We start from the raw sequence: 20,000 nt of genomic DNA, 5'->3' as shown, positions 1-20,000 counted from the left end.
TTAGGTACAGCAGGTATATGAACTTACTGATAGCCTGTGTCTGGCGAGCAAATGATATCCGTAGCTCAGTTTTTAATAATATTAACTTATTTTTAGTTTACAAACTGTCATGTACCGGTAATTGGACAAGACAGCCACAGAAAAGCATTTGGCGACTTTCACTCACAGATGTCGCCTACTCTTTTTTCTCTAAATTGAAGTAATTAAAGACAGATTCTTTGCAACCTAAGATTAAAATAATTCATTTTGACAATGGCAACAGTCGGCTATTCCAAGTCTCAAACCAGCCAACAACTTCACAAATGATTGAAACCCCTGTGTACTGTAAATACACCCTTCCATCTTTTGATGTAAACAAAAGCTGATCTGTAACATTAAGGTGGTTTACTATACAGTTTTCCGAAGAAAAAGATCAAGGTTTTGGAATCTGTGAAATTACTAAAGCAACAGGATGTCTCTTCTGAAGTGTTAGTCACTGCAATTGATGTGAAATGTAATTTTACCAAACAAATAAATGCAAATCAGGGGAAAATGCTAAACATAGTGACTGAGCAACTGGAGGGGGGACTGGAAACTAGACACTTCAAAGGCTCTTTTCTCGAAAACCAGCCGTACAACCCCACCTCAAAATTTTCAGGATTTTGTCTACATGTTGTTTACTAATTCCCTCCAGGAAGTCCGTCACTATATTAAGCGTTTTCCCCTGATTTGTATTTATTTGTTATGTAAAATTACATTTTACATCAATTGCAGTGACCAACACTTCACAAGAGACATCATTTTGCTTTAATTGAAGATCACAGATTTCAAAATTTTGATATTTTTTCTTCGGATAACTGTAGTAAGCCACCTTAAGTAATGTCATACCTGACATCACAAATAAACCTGTCATCAAAAATATGCAATATGGATCTGACACAAATATTATATATAATTTTATTACTAATATAAGAAAATAATAATAAAATTAAAAGTCGATGAAAAGGTAAACGCAGCATTAACCATGGAGCACTTTGGCCAGTGCAAACAGTAACTCTAGAGATGTACAGTTATGCTTATGGCCTGTGCTGTTATTATTAGTGTCCTGCAAATGTCTTGAAACCTGACAGTGGTTAATTTACAGTGTACCTTTAGTTTATTATTCCACTATTACACCATTTTACCAAATTTGGCCAAGAGAATGCTTAAAAGATGGGACTGTAATACAATGTCGTGTCCCGGTTTGAACCACTTTTTAGAGTAAAGCAAACACAGTACGAACAGAACAGGAGTTTTTCAATGAAAGAAATAATGTTTTCAACATGATGCAAAGCCTGAGAATTTAGCTTGTCATCCCTTGTCACTCATCATTTTGATTAGCCAATCAAATAGAGGACATTTGAATGGTTTCGTCTGGGTTGTGTTTGTCATTTGCGTTATTACACAATCAATACAATTCTCTGTCAGTGCTGGAAGAAGCCAAAATACTAGAAAATGGGGTAATAACCTGGGGGGGGGGGGGGGGTACTCCCTTATAAGGGCTTAACGGGGACGTGCGGCCAGCCAGGGTATGGTTTTCGGGATTTTTGTCTTGAACAGGGTATCGAATTTAGCATTTTTTGTCTTAATCAGGGTATCGATTTATCAATTTTTGTCTTAAACTGGGTTAAATGTCTTAAACAGGGTATCAAAAATCGGAATTCTGTCTTAAAATGGGTAGGAAAATCAGCGATATTTGTCTTAAACAGGGTCAGGGTATGAGGGGCCGCGCCGCACCTCCCCAACCAGGGATACATCGAGTACCCCCCCGGGGGTAATAATGGAATCATAAATCCCTTATTGAATGGTCTAACATATAATACAGTACATTGTAGGTGCAGACATTTTGCTTGCTGCTCGTATTATACGCTAAACCATTCAACAAGTTGTATTTACATTTGCATCAACTTGTTTGATTAAAACCAAATGTCCGTGTTTCACTCCCCACTGGCACAGCAACACAGTTTCTTTACAAACAAAAACCCCTTCATACGTTTATCTACAAGCACAGCTGAGGAGTTGAATGAGGGACTGTTGAGATAGTTTCTAGCAAGATTGGTCAGTGTACAGCTTAACACTTACCAGTATGAGGACATATTTCATCTACAGCATACACAGTTCCCCTGTACTTGAACAGTGAAATTTTCTCCTTATTTACAACTACTAGACGTCCTGTGAGCTGGCTGGATCTTCTTCTGCTCACAATTGCTTGTGAGAATGTACAGTTCTCAACTGAAAGTTCTGGGAGATCTGCCACAGGCAAAAAACAGTGTAAAATTGTTTGAAGGAAATATAGTGCCATGATTTTCATGATTCTGATGCATGAATTGTGTGAAATAACAGCATGAACATAGCAACAGATTCAAAAGTTATAAAACAAGAAGATGGGGGGATCTGAGTTGGTACAGTTTCCTCAAAGAGAGAATGCTCAATGCACATTGACGTGTATTAGATGGGAAAGGGAAAAACTGATGTTAGCACATGCATGCTCAAGTACATTATTAAAAGACAAATTATTACGAGACAAACACAATATTATTGAAAGTTGTAACAAACGTAAAGGATCTTGGTATTTATATCACATCAAATCTGTCATGGAGCCTGCAAGCCAACCAAATGTGCAAACAAGGCAAAGAGTAGGCACCCACAACTCTGAGTTGTTCTCGAAATTGTACATTCAAGGGCCTTAAACACTGTTACAGTAGTACGTCCAATACTCAAGTATTGCTCTCCATTATGGTGCCCATACCTTAAAAGGGATTCTACTATCTTAGAGAAAGTGCAATGCAGAGCATCTAAGAATGCCCTTGGAAATAATGGCCAAGATATGTCGTATGATCATCAATAATTTATTGGGCAACTCTGTATCAGTGATTATTTTTCAAGCTTATTGAGTGCTATAAGACGATTAATAGTCTCGACAACGCGCCAGAACCATTGGAATTTTTTATTTCTGCTCATAATTTCCGACCCTTAAGAGCTAACCATTGTTATAAACTGAAACCTAGTATGCTTGCAAAGTTAAATTTCTTCCTTCATGCAAGCATAGTTTAGTTACTGGTAAAGAATGGAATTATTATAATTTGCCTAAAGATGTTGCCGAGGCAGAAAACCTGAACATTTTTAAGAACAAGCTCAGACATTACTTTACGAGTGTTGAACAATAATTTTCAAACTATTTAATTTTGTATTTTACATTCTTACTGGTGTTATTAGATTTACCGTATGTTTTTCAATTATTTTAGAAGACAAACTAGAAAGGGATAATCTCCTTTGTTTCCTCTCCATTGTTCAAAGTTTTTTTTTTTTAATCAATGAATATACTGAACTAGGAAGGGTACATATAACGCATCCTAACGTTGCTCATCTTGATCTTACAGAATGTAGGAAAGTCTTAAACTCTAGATCCTGCCAACCTGCCAACTTCGGGCATTATGAAACCCCGAAACAGTGAAACAAAACACTAAAACACCATGTATGACTCCACCATTATTATACATGTATTGAATACTAACCGACAAAGGTTGGATTTGAGATTAAATATTGTTTTAGGCCTAATATAATTAGGTCTAAAACGTTATTGCTCAGGACTAAGTCATTGAGATTAAGATTAAGATTAAGTTCAGATTAAGACTGAGATTAGGAGTAATAACGTTTTAGGCCTAGGCCTAAAACGATGTTTAATCTCAAATCCAACCTTTGTCGGTTAGTATTCAATGTACGGTGGGGTCATACCTGGTGTTTTGGTGCTTGACTTTTCGCCGTTTCGTTGTTTAGTAATGTCCACCAATTTCAGGCTTTCTTGCATATGACACTACAATACTGTAGGTCTTCATCAGTAGGCATACAAAGTCATGTAAAACACAGCCTATGACAAACACAGAGCTGGACAGACTCTACACAGTACACTACACTTTAATAATATTATAGAAAAATGATGACAGTGGTCTTATTAAGCGTGATGGAAATGATGTAGCACTTACTAGGACTGGTGCCTTAGGCTACCTGTGCCTCTAGCTAACTAGCACAGGTCAGCTGGAGAATGTTAAGGTCACAAATCAACAAACAGTGTGGGTGCAAAACATTGCCTACAGAACAGTGTTTGGACACAAACTTTATAGTAATAGCAAGGTTTTTTGAAGAATATACATGTAAGTTGGCTGGGGGTAGTTGAGAAAGGCAGTAAAAGAGGTTAAAGCAATTTTGAAATTGATTTGGTGACATCATACCTGCCAAGGTTGCTGTTTCTAGAAAATATGAGAAATTTGTGTTCTTTGGAAGAGCTCTTCAAACAATTTCGGTTAAGGCAGAGCTAAATTTAGCAATCTCTAACAATAATATCCCTAACAAGGAATTAAAAAAGACAACAGCAAGTAACTTTAAATTGGCAAGATAGTATGCAATGCATTATTTTTAAAACAATTTAGACAAGTGTTTTATGGTATTATAAAAAGTGAGTTACATCATGGGATTAAAAATTGGCATTTTGTAATTTGAAGATTACCATCATAATTATTATTAGTGATCACTGAATGTTTGGTAAAATCATTGGCGCTATGATTGTCCATATATATAAGAGAAGAAACACAATGCAGACAACCATCTTAAGGCAACATGCAACCCACTGACTCAAGAATTTAACATACTCATCCATGTCGATGAGTTTATTCTCAGACTCAAGAACTTCATCCTCCATACCGACTATACCCTCAGGCGTATAAAAATTGCTAACAGTCATTAAAAGATGCAAACATATCAAAATGAGAAAGAGATAAAATACAAGATACGTGGAGACAAGTAATGGTCCATCCTCACTGTCTGGACTCTCTTGGTTTTCGTTGGTCTGTGAGCTGCCAAAAAGGCAGCAATCAGCAAGGCTGGTGGCAGCTAATAAATCTTCAACTCTTGGCACCTTAACAACAGCATATATTAGTAATAAAAATGTTGTTGCCAGGTCAACAAGCATGTTTGGTTGAAAGTGAAAATTGAACTCTGTTGCAAGTAAAAAGGCCCATGTTGGATTACAGTCAGAATATGGATAATGTAGCATGCAAGTCCATGCATAATAAACAGAATAAGATGTCACCATTCCAGCTTGGAGCAGTCCAGGTTCTCTGACCCTGGGGTGAATTGACAAGAGGGAAGCTGTTATACATAGTACAACCACAACTGTCAGGAAAGCTATATTCGTCAAGCAGTTTCTCAATGACACAGCATATGTCGCATAGAAATAAACAACAAATGATGCTGATAGTGTGTACAGTAGTGATGTAAAGAGCAACAGTGATAAGTACCAAATGTTTGGTCTTGAGGATAGTTCCATTCTTTCCACCCAACAAGCACTTAAGAACTTTGCCAGATCAATCATTAAAACTATTTGAATGACCAGCACAATAAAACTTGAAATCCATCCTACATGCATTATCGCATTGCTGATGTGTCCCTCGGGAATGAGCAGTGCCACTAAGAAAATAAAACAAAACAGGTGGAACTTCACGAACCAAAATCCATTCTCAAGCCAATAACCGAATGTTGTGAACATTGTAAGCTGGCAATTGATCAGTGCCAGTACAAGAAAGAAAAGCATCATTCCAATGTAAAATCGGTAGAGAAGGATGTGCCCAACCAGAGTGTCACATTTTCCTTGGCTCATATTCCTACTACAGAAGCGAGAATGCAAGATGAAGAATCCTCTAAAACCAGGTGAAAATGTCAACAGTGACAGCAGAACACCAAATAAAGTAAATCCAATGTAAACAAGTCTTCCATATTTTGGTTTAAGAGTTTGAATATTGCAGCCAGTCATTCCAAAAAGTAATGATCACTGAGAAAAAGAGATTGGTGAATAACTGTCCAGGTGTCTAGAGAGACGTTCACAGTAAATATCTTTCACTGTATCAGAGCATTCTTGCTGTTCTGGCAGTTACATTCACTATCTGCTCTTTTGAAACTTTAGCATTTTGTCTTAATCCCATAAAAGATTGCTTGTTTAAAACTCATGTTACTTGATTTTATGGCATCCCACTAAGTGGTGGTAAGAGGCCATCATTCCTTGAGTACAAAATATCAAGCTACATGTACAAGCTCCAAACCATTGGAACTAACTCCAGACCAGAAATCTTTCACACCTTCCCTTGCTTTGATTTTTTATCACTAGTAGTAGACACAGAGTAGGAAGCTTTAAAGACACAATAAAAATGTAATCACGCAACAGAGTGGAAGTAATTCCCTTTTTTTTGTTGATTGACATACATGTATGACTGAATTTTTTTCTGGTACCAGCAAATTCACTTAGAAGCATGACAGGTAGTTTAAATGTCAGTGAGACTTAACCAATCACAGGTACAGTATGTTTGTAGAACATAATTTTAACAAATGACTTATACCGGTAGTTTCTCATCGATCATTTTCGAGTAATCTTTCAATAAAACATTTGGCAGCATTTAAAACCTGCACCGATCTCGCCAATGAGAGCACAATAAATTATTATTAAAATTATTAAAATGAAAGACACTTGTATGGACCAAGATTACCACTGGTAATCTTGGTCCATGAGGGATGAGGGACAAATTGCATAAATCAAACATCAAAGATTAAAGAGCATTGCTTATAACGCAAAACAGGTTAAGCATTATTACACGCAAGTAGTTCATGGCGCCAGCTGTAGTTATATCCGCACATAACCGTGGGTAGAAAGTAAATGGCTGAAAAATTAGTAAAGCTTAAATTTATAGCACATATTAAAGTTCTTATAGAAGTAGTTTTCTAGTTATCGTCGATCACGGAAGAGTTCTAGACTCGTTCGAAAGCGAACGTAAAAACGCAGCTTGAAAAAATGACTAAATTGCATTGCATTAAATACAGATAGAGGTCCAGCTGTTCGTCTCTTTTGAAGATCAGATGCGTTCTAGCTGTAAAATTTGCGTCTCCTAAAAAGGCACAATCCACATCGCTATACTAGCAGCCTAATATATAATGAGTAGAGTAAACGAACAGCGGATGAACACATGCGCATAAAAGCTGATCTGAATCATGATCAATACCACACAAACCTTCATATCGGACTCCATCAACAATTAAGTAAAGATATTCGTCTTCCCTGCAATCCGATTCTTCCATGCATCGAAAAGTAACAATAGAACACAATCATCCTCCTACTTTGCCGCCATTTTTTAGCTTGTACACAGATCTCTCCCGGATGGTTCCTATAGCAACGAACTTTGTGGTCGCCATATTTTGATCACAGTCATGCACAAAAATCGCATAAACTTTGAAGGAAAGAAGAGCTATGTAAGGAAAAATAGCAGGCTAATAGCTCACTAGCGGCTGTCAGAGTATTTTAAATGCCGATTTACTGATGCTTTGCTTGGTATGATGCCCAAGTCCAAACGAAAGGAAAAATTTGTTTTTCTCAAGCACATTCTTGGAGAAACAGACAGTGAAAGCGGCAAGGACAAGACTAGAAAGAAAGATACGAATGAAATTTCACTTGATAGCGCTGAGATTGCAGATGGAGGAGGACAGGAAAGAAAGGTGAAAGTGAGTGGTGGCCCCACAGGAAAATATCCAGTGTTGTTTACGAAAACTTGCAAAAATAAGAGCTGTCAAACAAAGTTGTCTTCTTTTCCGTTGTTTCCGTTGCCTGAGGAAACAGGATGGATTAGCGACGCAGAAGGTGAAAAGAGGAAAACGTCTGCGAGCTTAAAACTTAAAAAGAAACAAAGGAGATCTGAAAAGACAGCAAGCAAAAAGGTTACTTTCCAAGATCACCATGAAGACGAAAGACATACAAGCAAAGTTAAAAATTCGGATGGAATAAGGAAAAATTTCAGATCAGAACACCAACTGAAGGATTCTGATAACCCCGTCTTGCTAGCTTGGCTCCATAAGAAGGCTATAATTGCTCGCAAGCAGAGAAAGCTTGAACGAAAGGAAAAAGGGGCAAAAAGAGCTGCATTGGAGGAAGAAGCAAGGTTAAAAGCTGAAAGAGAAGTAGAATCCAGTGAGAAGGTTAGTCAGTGGTTGAGAAGAAAGAAAAAAGAAGCACGGAGAACTTGGAGGAAAAATCGTGCCAGGGTTGGACCCCAGAGAGGTGAAACTGTCCCACTTGGATGCTCATCCCCACACCCACCCAGTGAGTATCGGGTTGTGAGTAGTTTTCAATGTAGCAAATCCTTCTCAGTGATGGAAAAAAGTCTTATAGATCATGGAAGTGAAAATAATTCCTTAAACGTAAAAAACATAAACAAAGAACCAATAGCTCCTTGCAGTCCAGCTGCCAGCCAAAGTCTGGAAACCTGTGAAAATGGGGATACAATACATCAAAACTACAGCAAGAAGTTGTGTGAGAATTCAGCAGCAAGCACTGTGGATAAAATTAAATTTCGGCCAAAGACTGCTGTCAATAGCAATGACCCTGAGTCAAATACCAGGCCAAAAACAGCCGGTATTAAAAGACCAAAAACTGCAAGAGGAAAATCTTTTAAGAGTGATGCCACTCCTGCAGCTGAACCAAGCAATGTCTCGCACAAAAAGATGCAGTCATTGAGCTATGATGAATGGCTGAGAGTGAAACGAGAGGAGGAAAAAGATAAAGTGATTCAAAAGAAACGAGAGTTGATTGATTCGCACCTAGATGCAGTCATTAAAGAACTGGGCAAGAAAAGGGTAGATAAAATTTTGTCTCCAAGGAAACAGGTTGATACAGGTTTGAAGAACTTCTCACGCTCATCAGAGCGTGGTCAGTCCCCTGGGCCAAATGTTAAGAAAGACAGAACGTATAAATGGGTAACAAGCAGGCCAGAACCACAGGGCTGTGATAATCCAGAAATTCAAGGAAGTGAGAGGACTTTGGCCTCCTCTTGCCAGAAAGGAATTGTTGATAAGAATGCAGGGGGTACAAATTTAGAAGTCCAGGTGAAATCTGATTCTGATCAAGAGAAGCTGCCTGAAGCACAAATCTGCCAAGAAGTGAATTCTAAATATAACGTGCTAAAGCCATCAATTGAAAAAGTGAAAGATATTCTTGATGCAGAGATAAAGAAAGTGAGGGAATCAGGGAGGCATTCAAAGCAAACCATTGATAAATCTGATCGACAAACAGTTGAACTACCACAAGCCCGACCCAAGACAGCAAGGCCTATGACTGCACGGCGATCCACTGCAAGACCTGGAACAGCTCAAGCAGCTTCTGTAGCAAGGCATGGCAATGCAGTTCTTACAGAAAAGCAATCTAAAAAGATTGCCGATAACATGGACATTCTTGGTTTGTTTGCTAAAGACCAAGAAAGGAACAGTGATGAGATGGAAGATCTGGATGTTAGACATGACGAAAAATCAACAGTGAGAGCAAATTATTTTGACTATGGAAGTGAGGTGGATTCACCTATAACAACACCACCTGAACTTGTTGAGTGACAAAATTACAATTTCATTCAATTCTAAGCTGAAAAATATTTTGTGTCTGTAATATTTATATATCCACTTACAACAGAGCTCTCCCCATCCCCCCCCCCCCCCTCTGAAATAATTCAAACCTTTTCTATAGGGTGGGTGGGATGAATGCAGACATTTTAGAGGGCAAGGAGGATCACTTTTTATGATCACCCAAGAACTTTTGCTCTTCATATTTCTTCCAGAATTAGCAAAGTATTCCATCTCAAAATGTGTGAGAGAGAAGTGAGCAAAACAGGCTTGCACTTGTGCATGTACTGGTAAAGAAGTTTTGTTAGAGAGAGATAACGTGCATCATGAAACTTGTATTTTGTAAAAAAAAAATTATAAACATTTTTGAAAGACAGGTGGCATCTTTCATTAATTAGTCAAAAAGACAACTAACACAGTTGTGTTGAACTTAGACTGCTCTGGACGTCGGCCCGGTTGTTCAAAAGCAGATTAGCGCTAATCCCAGATTAAAAGTTAACCGAGGATTTTACTTCTCTACTCCCAGATGCTGTTCAACGCTGATATTTTGCAAAACTTTACATAAGAAGAAGTCAATCTTGAAAAACAAAAGTAAGCAAAAGGTGAAACAAAAGTTTGCGCTAATCCTGGATTAAGTTAATCGGCTTTCGAACAAACGGTGTACTTTGTGACTTTTCCGAGGGCATGGGTTGGCAGCAGCATTTTGCATTGTACGTTGACTGTAAACCAACTGTGGCTTGTTTACTATCCAAAATGGGATCTTTTAAGTTAAAAAATTTGAACTGAAACACGATTTTTCTCCTTGATGGGGTAAATGTTACCTGACGCGTGACTTGCCAGAATGTCCTTCTTACTTGTCACACAATCCGAAAGAACGGTCGTATTAAAATCAACTTTGACTTGTTTTACTATCAAAAATCGGATCTTCTATGGCCAAAAGATTGGAACTGAAACCAGCAATGCCATATCTTTCTCCTTTGTTGGGTAAATTTCTGACATTTAAAAAATTCGAGGGGCAGCTGTTTCAACCTCGTTTCCAGGGTTCTCTCCTACGCGTCCACCGCTCCGGTGGCCGAATAGGAGAACACTCTGGGAACGTGGTTGCAGCTGGTCATTTTTGTTTGGCGCGTGACTTGCTAGAATGTTGTTTTTTTTAAGTCGTCACGCAATCCCAAAGTATTTCTGCATGAAGGGCCTTTTGACAGTTTACACAGCACGAGCGATTGCTTGATGCAGGAATCTTTGCATTTTTGTCGCTATTTAGCGTTCAAAGGAACATCTTGACCAAACTACGATCTCCAGGTGAGACGTGCTGCAATTTTCAAAATTCGCGTCTCGGAGCTATGCTCTGAGCGGCATCATCAAGAACGAGGCATTACTGTAAAATATGTATATTTGTCGAAAATACACGCCATTCACATCATATATTTGAGCATAGTTAACTATGATTTGAGTGGCCAAGAAGACATGAATCTTGCCTCAAGGCGGAGTAGTTTCTTTGAAAATACGAACAAGTCAATAAAAAACACGTGGGTGTTCGAGAGTTCAGCCGAATTTTGGCGCAGGCATGTTCGCATTCTTTCCTCGACAAATGTTGTTTTTTGCTATGTAGGGTTAGATCGCTACGAAATACAAAGTGGGGGGAGGTTAAGTTGGGGAGCGCATTCAAACGACTGCATTTAGTAATTTTGATGTTTTTTTTATTTAATTTTTTAGGATGGCCTGCACCAGCAGCTGTCATCATGATTTCTCAAAACCATGGCACTTTAGTGATGTGGTGCTGTCCGTAGAGGGGGTCAAATTCCATGTTCACAAAAGCACCTTATCAATGTGGTCCCCAGTGTTCGAGAAAATGCTCACCTCAGACTTTTTAGAGAGGTATGCAGAACAGATAGACTTACCTGGTAAGAAAGCAAAAGAAGTTGAAGTATTGCTCAACATCATCTACTCTCATGGAACAACTCAGCGGGTTTCAGGTATTATTTGGTACATTCCTGCAAGCTGTTTGTCTGTGTGAGTCCTACAGGGAATGAAGCTGCAAGTCCTATTTTTATGTGCACGCATGATACAGCTGGGAAGCAGCGAGAAGCTTGAGATGCTGCTTCATAGTTGTCCTGGCAGATATTCTTTCGGGTTATCATACAAATTGCATGATGCAACCATAGAATACCTGTGTCAGAAGGCTGTCAGAGTCTAGCAGCATAGTCATTCTTGTATACCTGCCAAGTGTCACGCCTAAGGCGTGATTGTCTGCGGATTGGAAACTTGGATGTAACGCCTACTCACTCCTGGTAGAAACGTTAGAGCAATTTACAGCATTGACTGACACATTTTGAAAAATATATTAATTATTTATTTTAAAGAAACTGAAACCAATGAGAGAAAATAAAAGTCCATGTGAATGATCAACTTTCTCCGAATTCTCTCATTTTTAGTAGAGAAAGTCACTGGAGACGAGATAGGTTGGGAACGAGAACGTCAAAGTGACGGGACTACATGTATTTCCGGTTCTGGTAATGGTACCAAATTTGATTGTGATTCCATGCAACCATAAGCTATGCGTTATCTTATAAATATTCAAAGCATCGATCAATGTACTGGCTACACGGAAGTCTTTGTAACATCTCGAAACATCTTTGTAAGTCTTCAGACATCTTCAGCTATCATCGGAGCCCTACAAAAAACCCTGGCACTCTCAGGAAAAAAAATGTCATGCCTATCAATATTTTAAAAAAAGTTGGCAGGTATATTCTTGTCACATGTCAGATAATTTGCATGTTGCAACCATCAGAACCTTTGTCACAGCTTTCATCCAATCATTTTACAGTGAAAATTCTAAACCTTTATCAACTTGCTTTAGAAAAACCAAAGGTAGTCCATGCTCAATGTACGAGTATCTTTGCTGTACTGTATTATGCAAGAGTAGAAATATAAGGAGACTTTCTATTGGTTAAAAAGTGACAGATCGACATTTCACACAATTTTGCATTAATAAAACCCTTCGAAATGCATAAATTATAAATTTATGTGTCTGTCCGCTTATTGACAATAAAAATTAGCCAATGAGCGCACGAGAATTTTGCAGCCATTGTAAAATTCACTCTTTCTCTTGCATAATATAGTACAGTACAGATACTCATACATCAAGCTTGGGACACCTGTGAAAAAACCGAAATTTCGTGTTTCACTCTGCCACTGACACTTCACCAATTTCCTTAGAAACAAACCCCTGCAATATGCCATGCTTTGCATTCTGACAATGTCATACCCCTTACTTAATTATTTTCTCTTCATTGTAAAGGTTTACGTTTGGAAATGCAGAAGAAACCAATTTTTTTCAATTATCAGGAGATGTAAATGCAAGGCATGATTGAAATATAAAACGAAATGACTTTAAGGAACAAATGGGCAACCACAAAATCGTCTGTTTTGGCCGGAGTCTTGCCATGCGCATGAGTAAAAATGCCTATGTCCTGCTTTTGCTGTCTTTTCATGATTATGTCATCTTTCTCCTTCTAGATGACAACTATCAATTCCTACTGGAACTTGCCGAGGAATACCAAATAAAGAGAGTTACAGAATTTTGCACTGAATATCTTAGTCGCAACATTGATTCTGAAACCTTTGCAAGATACTACGTGGTTGCAGAAAAATTTGGTCTTGAGATGGTTATGAAAGAATCCCTTAAAGAAAGTAGTTATCTACAGCTAAGCTATTTAGAAAGTGATGACGACTTTACCGAGCTTCCTGATAAAACAAAGGTGGAGTTTTTAAGATTCAGAATACAAGAACTGGAAAAGACTCTTGGGGAGTACGTCACAACTTGTTCAAGTCTCGTGACCAATGTATACAGGACGGTGGCTGCGACGTTTGACAGGATAGAATGTGACAACTACCAGGTGCACGGCATCGGTCGTTATGAGCACTTCAAGCTGTCGTGCAAATGCTGTCGAAGACGGGTTCAAAACGCAAATTGTCAGGTGCATTACTCGGTGATCAAAGCAGAGTTGAAGAAGCTATTCGATTTAGGAAACTGCAACAAAACAGCGCAGGAACTTAAACCGCTGAAAGCGTTTAGGTGAAAGAAGTGAACTTTGTATAGTTGGTGTATATGAAAAAGGCATAGAAGACGAGTAGAGATTTCTCTTCTTGATTGAAAGTTTAATTTAAGCATTTTTTTGGTCTTTTTCAAGACCGGTTTCCATTTTTATTTCGCTTCGGGACTTGCCCATTCATTTCCAGAATACTGAAAACTTTACATCCAGAAATAAAGTTGGCGTAAAGGCCTTTAAAGCCGCTTGGGGCAGTGTTTATATTGTGGTTCAAAATTTTTCATACAACCCTAGCGGGGGCGGATCCAGGAATTTCTGAAAGGGGGCCGTACATTTTAATAACTTTCAACACCATCGGTAGGAAGGGGGGGGGGGGGGGTGGTTGTATATCTTAGTAATTATCAGTGTGGAAGGCGAGTACCGCTGGCGTGAGCTCTTAAGGGGTTCCAGGGTCATGCCCCCTCCCCTCCACCCCCGAAATTTGTTTGCGATTTTCCCCTCTAAAACGCCATTCCCAGCATTCCGGAGACTTAAAAGCTTTGTGAAGGCATGAAATAGAATCTGGAGTTTACCTTATTTCTCAGCCAGAAAACCAAAAATAATACTGCATGACTAAAAGAGACCGTCAACAGTATGAATAATAGTCGCAATTTGTCGTTTCTCCACATACCTCGTTAATCAAACAATGTAGCCTGAAAGAAAGAATCTTGCTGTCACCGTTGTCGTTGCTTAAGGTCCCTAATATGCAATATACACAGCAGTCGCGAAATTTATATTATGTTTTCGTAACTTGACAAGCAGTCAATTCGTGGATGGGAACAATTTTACGTCCCATATTCTTGATTCACAGGAAAGGCCGTGACACAGGGCTTACCGGGTTTATAGTCCTTAGTCTTCAACCATTTGCGGGTGTAATTGCAAAGGCAGCACTTTCTCCTCGGTTACGTAACCCTTTGATGCTCAAACCGGCCTTAACCGGCCAGACTTAGTATTTTACTCTGTCTAACGCCAGACGATTTGTCAATGGGGTTATTAAAGAGCCCGAGTCTTGATCCGGCCGGAGTCGAACTCACAACCTCCCGTATGGCAGCCCAGTGCTCTATCAACTGAGCCACCGGTGCACCGTTGCTTCAAAATTTGGCTGATCATCAGCTAAACATTAAGCCTTTGTGACATCAACAAGTTTTCCCGAACAAAAATACTCTAGTTAGTTCTAGCGAAGTTCTTGAATTTTCTAATGCTCTTGTGCCCTTGTATGGAGTGAGGTAGGGTTTGTCTTTGAAGTTTGACGGAGTAAATTATAAATTGTCATCTTGAGCCTTCTTTGTTTTGTTGCTATCTTGGAATATTCAAGGTTCCGTAAAAAATATAGAAGCAATAGTACATTCTACCGTAACTTTATTTACAATAACTTATGTGAAATCTGTGTTCGATTCAGTGCTAAAAGACGTTAAAGTATTCTCGATTTGTGTACATTTGTTTTCCGGCTAAGGTCGCAGAATATACCAATCGTGATCAAGTCGTTCACCCTTCTGTTTTTTATTCTTTATGTCATCTTTCTCGAGTCTCATTATTTCTGGGCCCAACTTTAGCGGCCGGAAATCGCATTTTGCTAAGAGTTAATTTAATTTATTGAACTGATTTCTGATTTCATGTCCATTTCTGAGCGTTGTCCAGTTGAATTTCCATCTCTTCAAGTTCTATGGGAATGAAAAGAGAAAATTAGAAGTTAGTTATTTAGCAACGAGACCTGTGACCCTAAGGCCCGGACAAATTAACGGCTTCCTCTCCGCAGTTCAAATATATATGGCTTTCATATATTAACTTTCGTCATGGCTTCCACATCCGTTCAATTTTGCTGAACGATGTTGACTGCTGGGGTGGGAAAACGGTTTCAAAGCATCATCAACATTTGATTCAACAAAGCTTCACGAGAAGCCTGGTATTCAGTCCCATGTTTCAGCCGTGGTTGTTGTTATGGATACGGACATGAATACGTCATTGAGAGACCGATTAATGCGCATGTGCATACCCAACCATATTGAAAGAGGGGGGCATACGGCTTCAACAATCGCGATAACAAAAGAAACGTCGAATGGTGGTTGAAGCAAAGTTTGAACGCTTTTAAACGTATTGAACTTCAATTCAGCATCTCTTCTCAACAAAATCGAACGGATGTTCTGTCATTGAAAACAACAAATGCATTTACATGAAATGAAAGGGGAAAAAAGGGAAAGGTGTTATTGGCTTCCAAAATGAACTAGAGCTATCGGATTCGCTCTAACGAAGGGCTAACGCTCGAAACGTCAGCTTTTAGATTCTCTGTACGGTGGCCAATTAACATTATCAACTCCGTTGATAAAACCAAATTTTGCATACTACTTCCCCAACGACGCAACACCACAGTTTCTTTAGAAACTACCCCCTTCATTCATTTAGAGCTATCGAAAGCCAGTTACTTAGAATTTATTTACCAGCCCTGGTTACATCTAACAACACAACAAACATTAAGATCAGATACTATCTGTATTATTAATTGTGTTAATTAGAGTCTAGTTAAGAAAAGAAATATTCCAAGCTTAGTGCTGAGATATTATCTGCCGTCGGATTTTCTTTCTTTTTTATGTTGTCTAAAACCGACATCAGTGGTACAAGACCCCGTGTTCGTGTGGACGGGTGGAAACGGAGATATAGGATGGCATCAGAGGTTTGTGATTCTTCTGAGAGCGCATGTGCGTGCACATATAGGAGGATGTTATCGTTTTTCGAGTATTGTTTTCGCGTATTCATGGGGACTGGCGAATACGATTCGAAAATAGTACGTTTGGACGCAGATTTTTTTGTATACAGTGAAAAAAATAAATGTGCGTGTTAGAAAATATCCGGATACGTGCGAACGAGGCCTATAGAGACATTCTTGTTTTAAAGTTAGCAAACTTTCGATTCCCTCAAAAGAGAATATAAAACCACCCAACAAACAATAACCGATTTACAAATTTTATACCTGTTTAAAGGAAAGCTGGCCTTTTTTATCGTCCTCAATTATGGTAATTACGGTAAAGCGGTGTCAGAATGAAGAGTGAAGCGTGGCGCGCGATGGGGCCCTGTACTTTGTTTTACTGCCCAAACGCAATGCTTTCCTTTTTCTGTGGCTCAAAAGTTCGAAACAATCACCTTTACTTTTATCTCACCTTTCTTAAAAGAGTTAAGGTCGTCCTCTAATTCCTCGAAAGTGTGGCTTCAACTACTGTGTTAAACGAAATGAGAGACGGAAAATCAGTGTAACAATCTTGTCCTCAAAGAGAGAAGACACCGAGGCAATATCTGAAGGGGCGAACCCTGCCAGAGGCGGATCCATACCGGTTTCCCCCATTTTACAGAAATCGGTCAGAAACAAGGGGGAGCATGCCTCCACACCCCCTAGAAACCTTCTCGCTGTTTTGGAAACCGGACATTATTTATCCTATATCCGCCCCTACCTGCTTGGAAGAAAATTGGGTATTGCACAGAGACTGGGCTGAAAGAAAAAGCACATGGAAGGTTACTTAACATCCTTGATGACGGAGAGAATAGGGAAAGAATAACGGTCCCCAAGTTTGATTTGTTTTGGAAAAATTAATCTCAACATTTGCAAAGGTTCTCTTCCAGCCATCTGGTACATTTGTAAACCGAGACTGCGATTAATTTTGAAGTTAACTGCAAGAGTAGGAGTTGAATGGCGGAACTGTAAGAAGCAGCTTTCTCTTCCGCCAAATGCCACAATGAAAGACGAAAACATTTTTAGGTGAAAGAGATTATCGCCATTAATTAAGAAACTTCAGCAGTTGCAAAAGAAGCCTGGAAAAGTCCAGGCTGGAGGGGCTCCAACCTATCACCACGTGATTCCGCTGCACTTGCTCTGCCACCAGGAGCTCATCACACATTCACCTACTGCGGGATATAATAAGAACTTGCAACTAACGATCGTAACCGAGATGGCTTGATATCTCCAATGATATCGATCATGCATTTAAACCTGGATATTTTTCAGGCTTCTTCTTCGCGACTTATCAAGTTGCATGCAACGATCACTGTCACTTAGAATTACATAACCGCAGTTCAAATAAATATATGAACTTGCATATTGTTTATAACATGAAAATATTTGTTGCATAATTTTGAATTTTTTTTAAATGAAACAATTCTTCTATATAATCAGGCATGTTGGTCAGGAAATGATCATATCTAATTTGGCTTCACACGTTTGTTCACCAATTGCATTTGATAGCCAATGGTCTGGTGATCACATTGGGTACCTCCGATACCCAGTCAACCTTAGAGCGTAGTCATTGTCAGTTAATGATGCAAATGTTTGAAAAACTTGAAGGCCCAGAGAAAAATGTCTCAATTCACCTTTTAATGTAGACCTTTTCTTCAGCATAGGGTTGGGGTCTAATTGAATGAGACCTAACCACATCCCTAAAAGCCTTTGGCTGTTCAGTGCAAGGTATGATTTCCTTGTGGCGGTTATTCCTAGCATCATTCAATAAAGTTTTTACATTTTAGGTTACACGTATGCATTACGTATGCAGATTTCAGGGTGTTAGTTTCAAGTTGCAAAGTGTTAGTTAATGGTTTTGTAAAACATTTTGTCAAATTGTTGCAGATGAAATAAAGAGTTGCAATTTTATCTGAATACGGTGTTACTTTGTTATTGACGAACAAAGCGAAAAGTACAACGCAAACCTAATATCATGAATGTGGGTCATAACATCAGCATGGTCACGCCCGCACTTTCCATAGCAAAACTGCTTGCAAAATCCCTGCATGAGGGCCGTACGCATTGGTGCGAGCAGGGCTGAAAAAAGGCCGTAAGGCCCTACCAGGGACATCTAAGGCCCAGAGCTAAGCGATTTCAAAAAATTATTAACGTTCATAATATCTGAACGTTATTTTTACAGCTAATTGTTTGAAACCAATCTATCCAGATGTAAGTAGCGCGGCAGAAGATGAAGAATTAAGAAATTTTATCTAGTGTTCTAAAAACTTGCTGTTGCTCAAGAAATTCTCTAGCTAGTTTGTAAAGTTATTGTTATTGAAGATTCTCGAAGTGAAGCTGTTCTTGAATCAAAGTCAGCAAGTTGTTCATCTGTCAGAGGTGAAGAGATTGGTGGAATTTCTACCGGATCTTCCTCAAGGAGAACAAGACCATCCCAGTCACTACCATATACATCGGTGACATCCATGTGGTCTAGACCGTTTTCAGCAGAGTTCAGTGAACCTTCGATCCAAAGTTGAAGAGGTGTGTTATATGATTAGCCGTTGACAAGGGATGTCTTGACCTGGCGGCAGACCATTCATGTAAACGATAGTTTATATGAGGAAGGAATGCAAAATGAAGGCACCATAAATCAATTTTCGATAAAGGACCTAAGATGCCCAGTTCCTCCATCAGAGAAAACAACTCGTAGAAATTTGCCAAGACATCTTCAAATACGTCCCGCCACAACCGTTCAATTCGTTGATTATGCACACTTTTACCGATCATAGCCCAGCCTCTTCTTGTTCCTCGAGTGCTCAGCATCTATTTGACAACATCCACATTTTCAGATCCCTGATCACATCTGACTCTTGATGGTAATTATAATCCCCACTCTTGTACCGCTTTGATAAAGAGTGAGTACACAGTAGCAGCTTTGTTGTTTGTGCTACACGATAGAAAAACAGGGAGTCGACTGAACACAGCCATGGACAACAAAGCGCCACTTGACCAGTTTATGCTTACCATCAAGTGGCCTCTGTAGTGTTTACATGGAAAGAGGACGATCCTAGTGCTAGGATCATCCTAGAAGGTTCATTTGGTTTACAATCAAAAACCACGGCTCCTGGAATCAACTTTTCATTTGGTTTACATGCAGGATCGCCAAAGCACTTTTTCTCTCTTTTGGGCGAGGCTGGTTACCATTAAGCTCATATTCTTGGGAATCATCCAAGACACTCTGGCCTGTTTGCACACCGCTCGCAGAAAGACTCGTAAAGTCACTACTTCCCGCTGACTGTCTATTTTGGGCCCTGTATTTTGAAAACAAACATTGGCCCTGCACGGTACACATCTTCAATATCGTCGTCTTCTTCGTTGGGCAGACATTTTCCAAATTGTCGGCCTTCTGAGCTTTTAGTCGACAAGTGCAAAGATCCGGCCATGTTGTTTCTCACAACTCGTCTCCACGACCATCTCCGGTTTCAAGATGGTGGGTGGGCAAACTGGGCCTCCTGAGGCCGTTTACATGGATGTAGGATCATCCTAGCGTCAGGATCATCCTTCCTCTCAGATAGGATTATCCTAGCGGTGGGATGATCCTAGCACTGGGGCCTAATACAACCCTTCACATGTAAACTGAAAGCTAAAACATACCACGCTCGGATGATCCTAATCCTAAGATGATCCTAGCACTAGGATCATCCTCTTGCCATGTAAAAGGGCCCTTACATTATAAACACGACTTTTTATATTGCCTTGCAGCGTCG

General features: G+C 39.3%; 4 protein-coding genes across 6 annotated transcripts in view; 2 read left to right on the top strand and 2 right to left on the bottom strand.

Moving 5' to 3' along the window:
* Positions 1–7,193, bottom strand: part of LOC137969951 (Rieske domain-containing protein-like) — a 9,793-nt gene extending 2,600 nt beyond the window's left edge. For both annotated transcript variants that reach the window (XM_068816366.1, XM_068816367.1), the window contains exons 1-2: positions 7,071–7,193; positions 2,101–2,268 (exon numbers count right to left, since the gene is read on the bottom strand). In XM_068816366.1, the coding sequence (XP_068672467.1) occupies positions 2,101–2,268; positions 7,071–7,137 (235 nt within the window). In that variant the 5' untranslated portion in view covers positions 7,138–7,193. The remainder of the gene's footprint in view (positions 1–2,100; positions 2,269–7,070) is intronic.
* On the bottom strand, positions 4,472–6,135 carry LOC137971076 (serine incorporator 1-like). Its single transcript, XM_068817800.1, has one exon. The coding sequence runs from the start codon at positions 5,822–5,824 to the stop codon at positions 4,544–4,546; it is 1,281 nt and encodes a 426-aa protein (XP_068673901.1). The 5' UTR covers positions 5,825–6,135; the 3' UTR covers positions 4,472–4,543.
* Positions 7,194–7,381: 188 nt separating the features above from the next.
* Positions 7,382–10,117, top strand: LOC137969948 (uncharacterized). The gene has a single exon (XM_068816363.1). It carries the CDS (start codon positions 7,390–7,392, stop codon positions 9,433–9,435), a length of 2,046 nt encoding a protein of 681 aa, XP_068672464.1. The 5' UTR covers positions 7,382–7,389; the 3' UTR covers positions 9,436–10,117.
* A 468-nt stretch (positions 10,118–10,585) lies between these two features.
* On the top strand, positions 10,586–13,734 carry LOC137969949 (BTB and MATH domain-containing protein 38-like). 2 transcript variants are annotated; one of them, XM_068816365.1, is made up of 3 exons: positions 10,586–10,743; positions 11,158–11,345; positions 12,961–13,734. In XM_068816365.1, exons 2-3 carry the CDS (start codon positions 11,159–11,161, stop codon positions 13,521–13,523), a joined length of 750 nt encoding a protein of 249 aa, XP_068672466.1. In that variant the 5' UTR covers positions 10,586–10,743; position 11,158; the 3' UTR covers positions 13,524–13,734. The 2 variants fall into 2 exon arrangements, with proteins under 2 accessions (XP_068672466.1, XP_068672465.1); XM_068816364.1 differs by having other exon boundaries at positions 11,158–11,417.
* Positions 13,735–20,000: the final 6,266 nt, after the last annotated feature.

The sequence above is a fragment of the Montipora foliosa genome, chromosome 9 (assembly GCF_036669935.1).
Source record: "Montipora foliosa isolate CH-2021 chromosome 9, ASM3666993v2, whole genome shotgun sequence".
In the NCBI taxonomy this organism is placed as follows: Eukaryota; Metazoa; Cnidaria; class Anthozoa; order Scleractinia; family Acroporidae; genus Montipora; species Montipora foliosa.
Note: the sequence above shows the minus strand (reverse complement) of the source record. Positions and strands in the feature narration are given on the sequence as shown.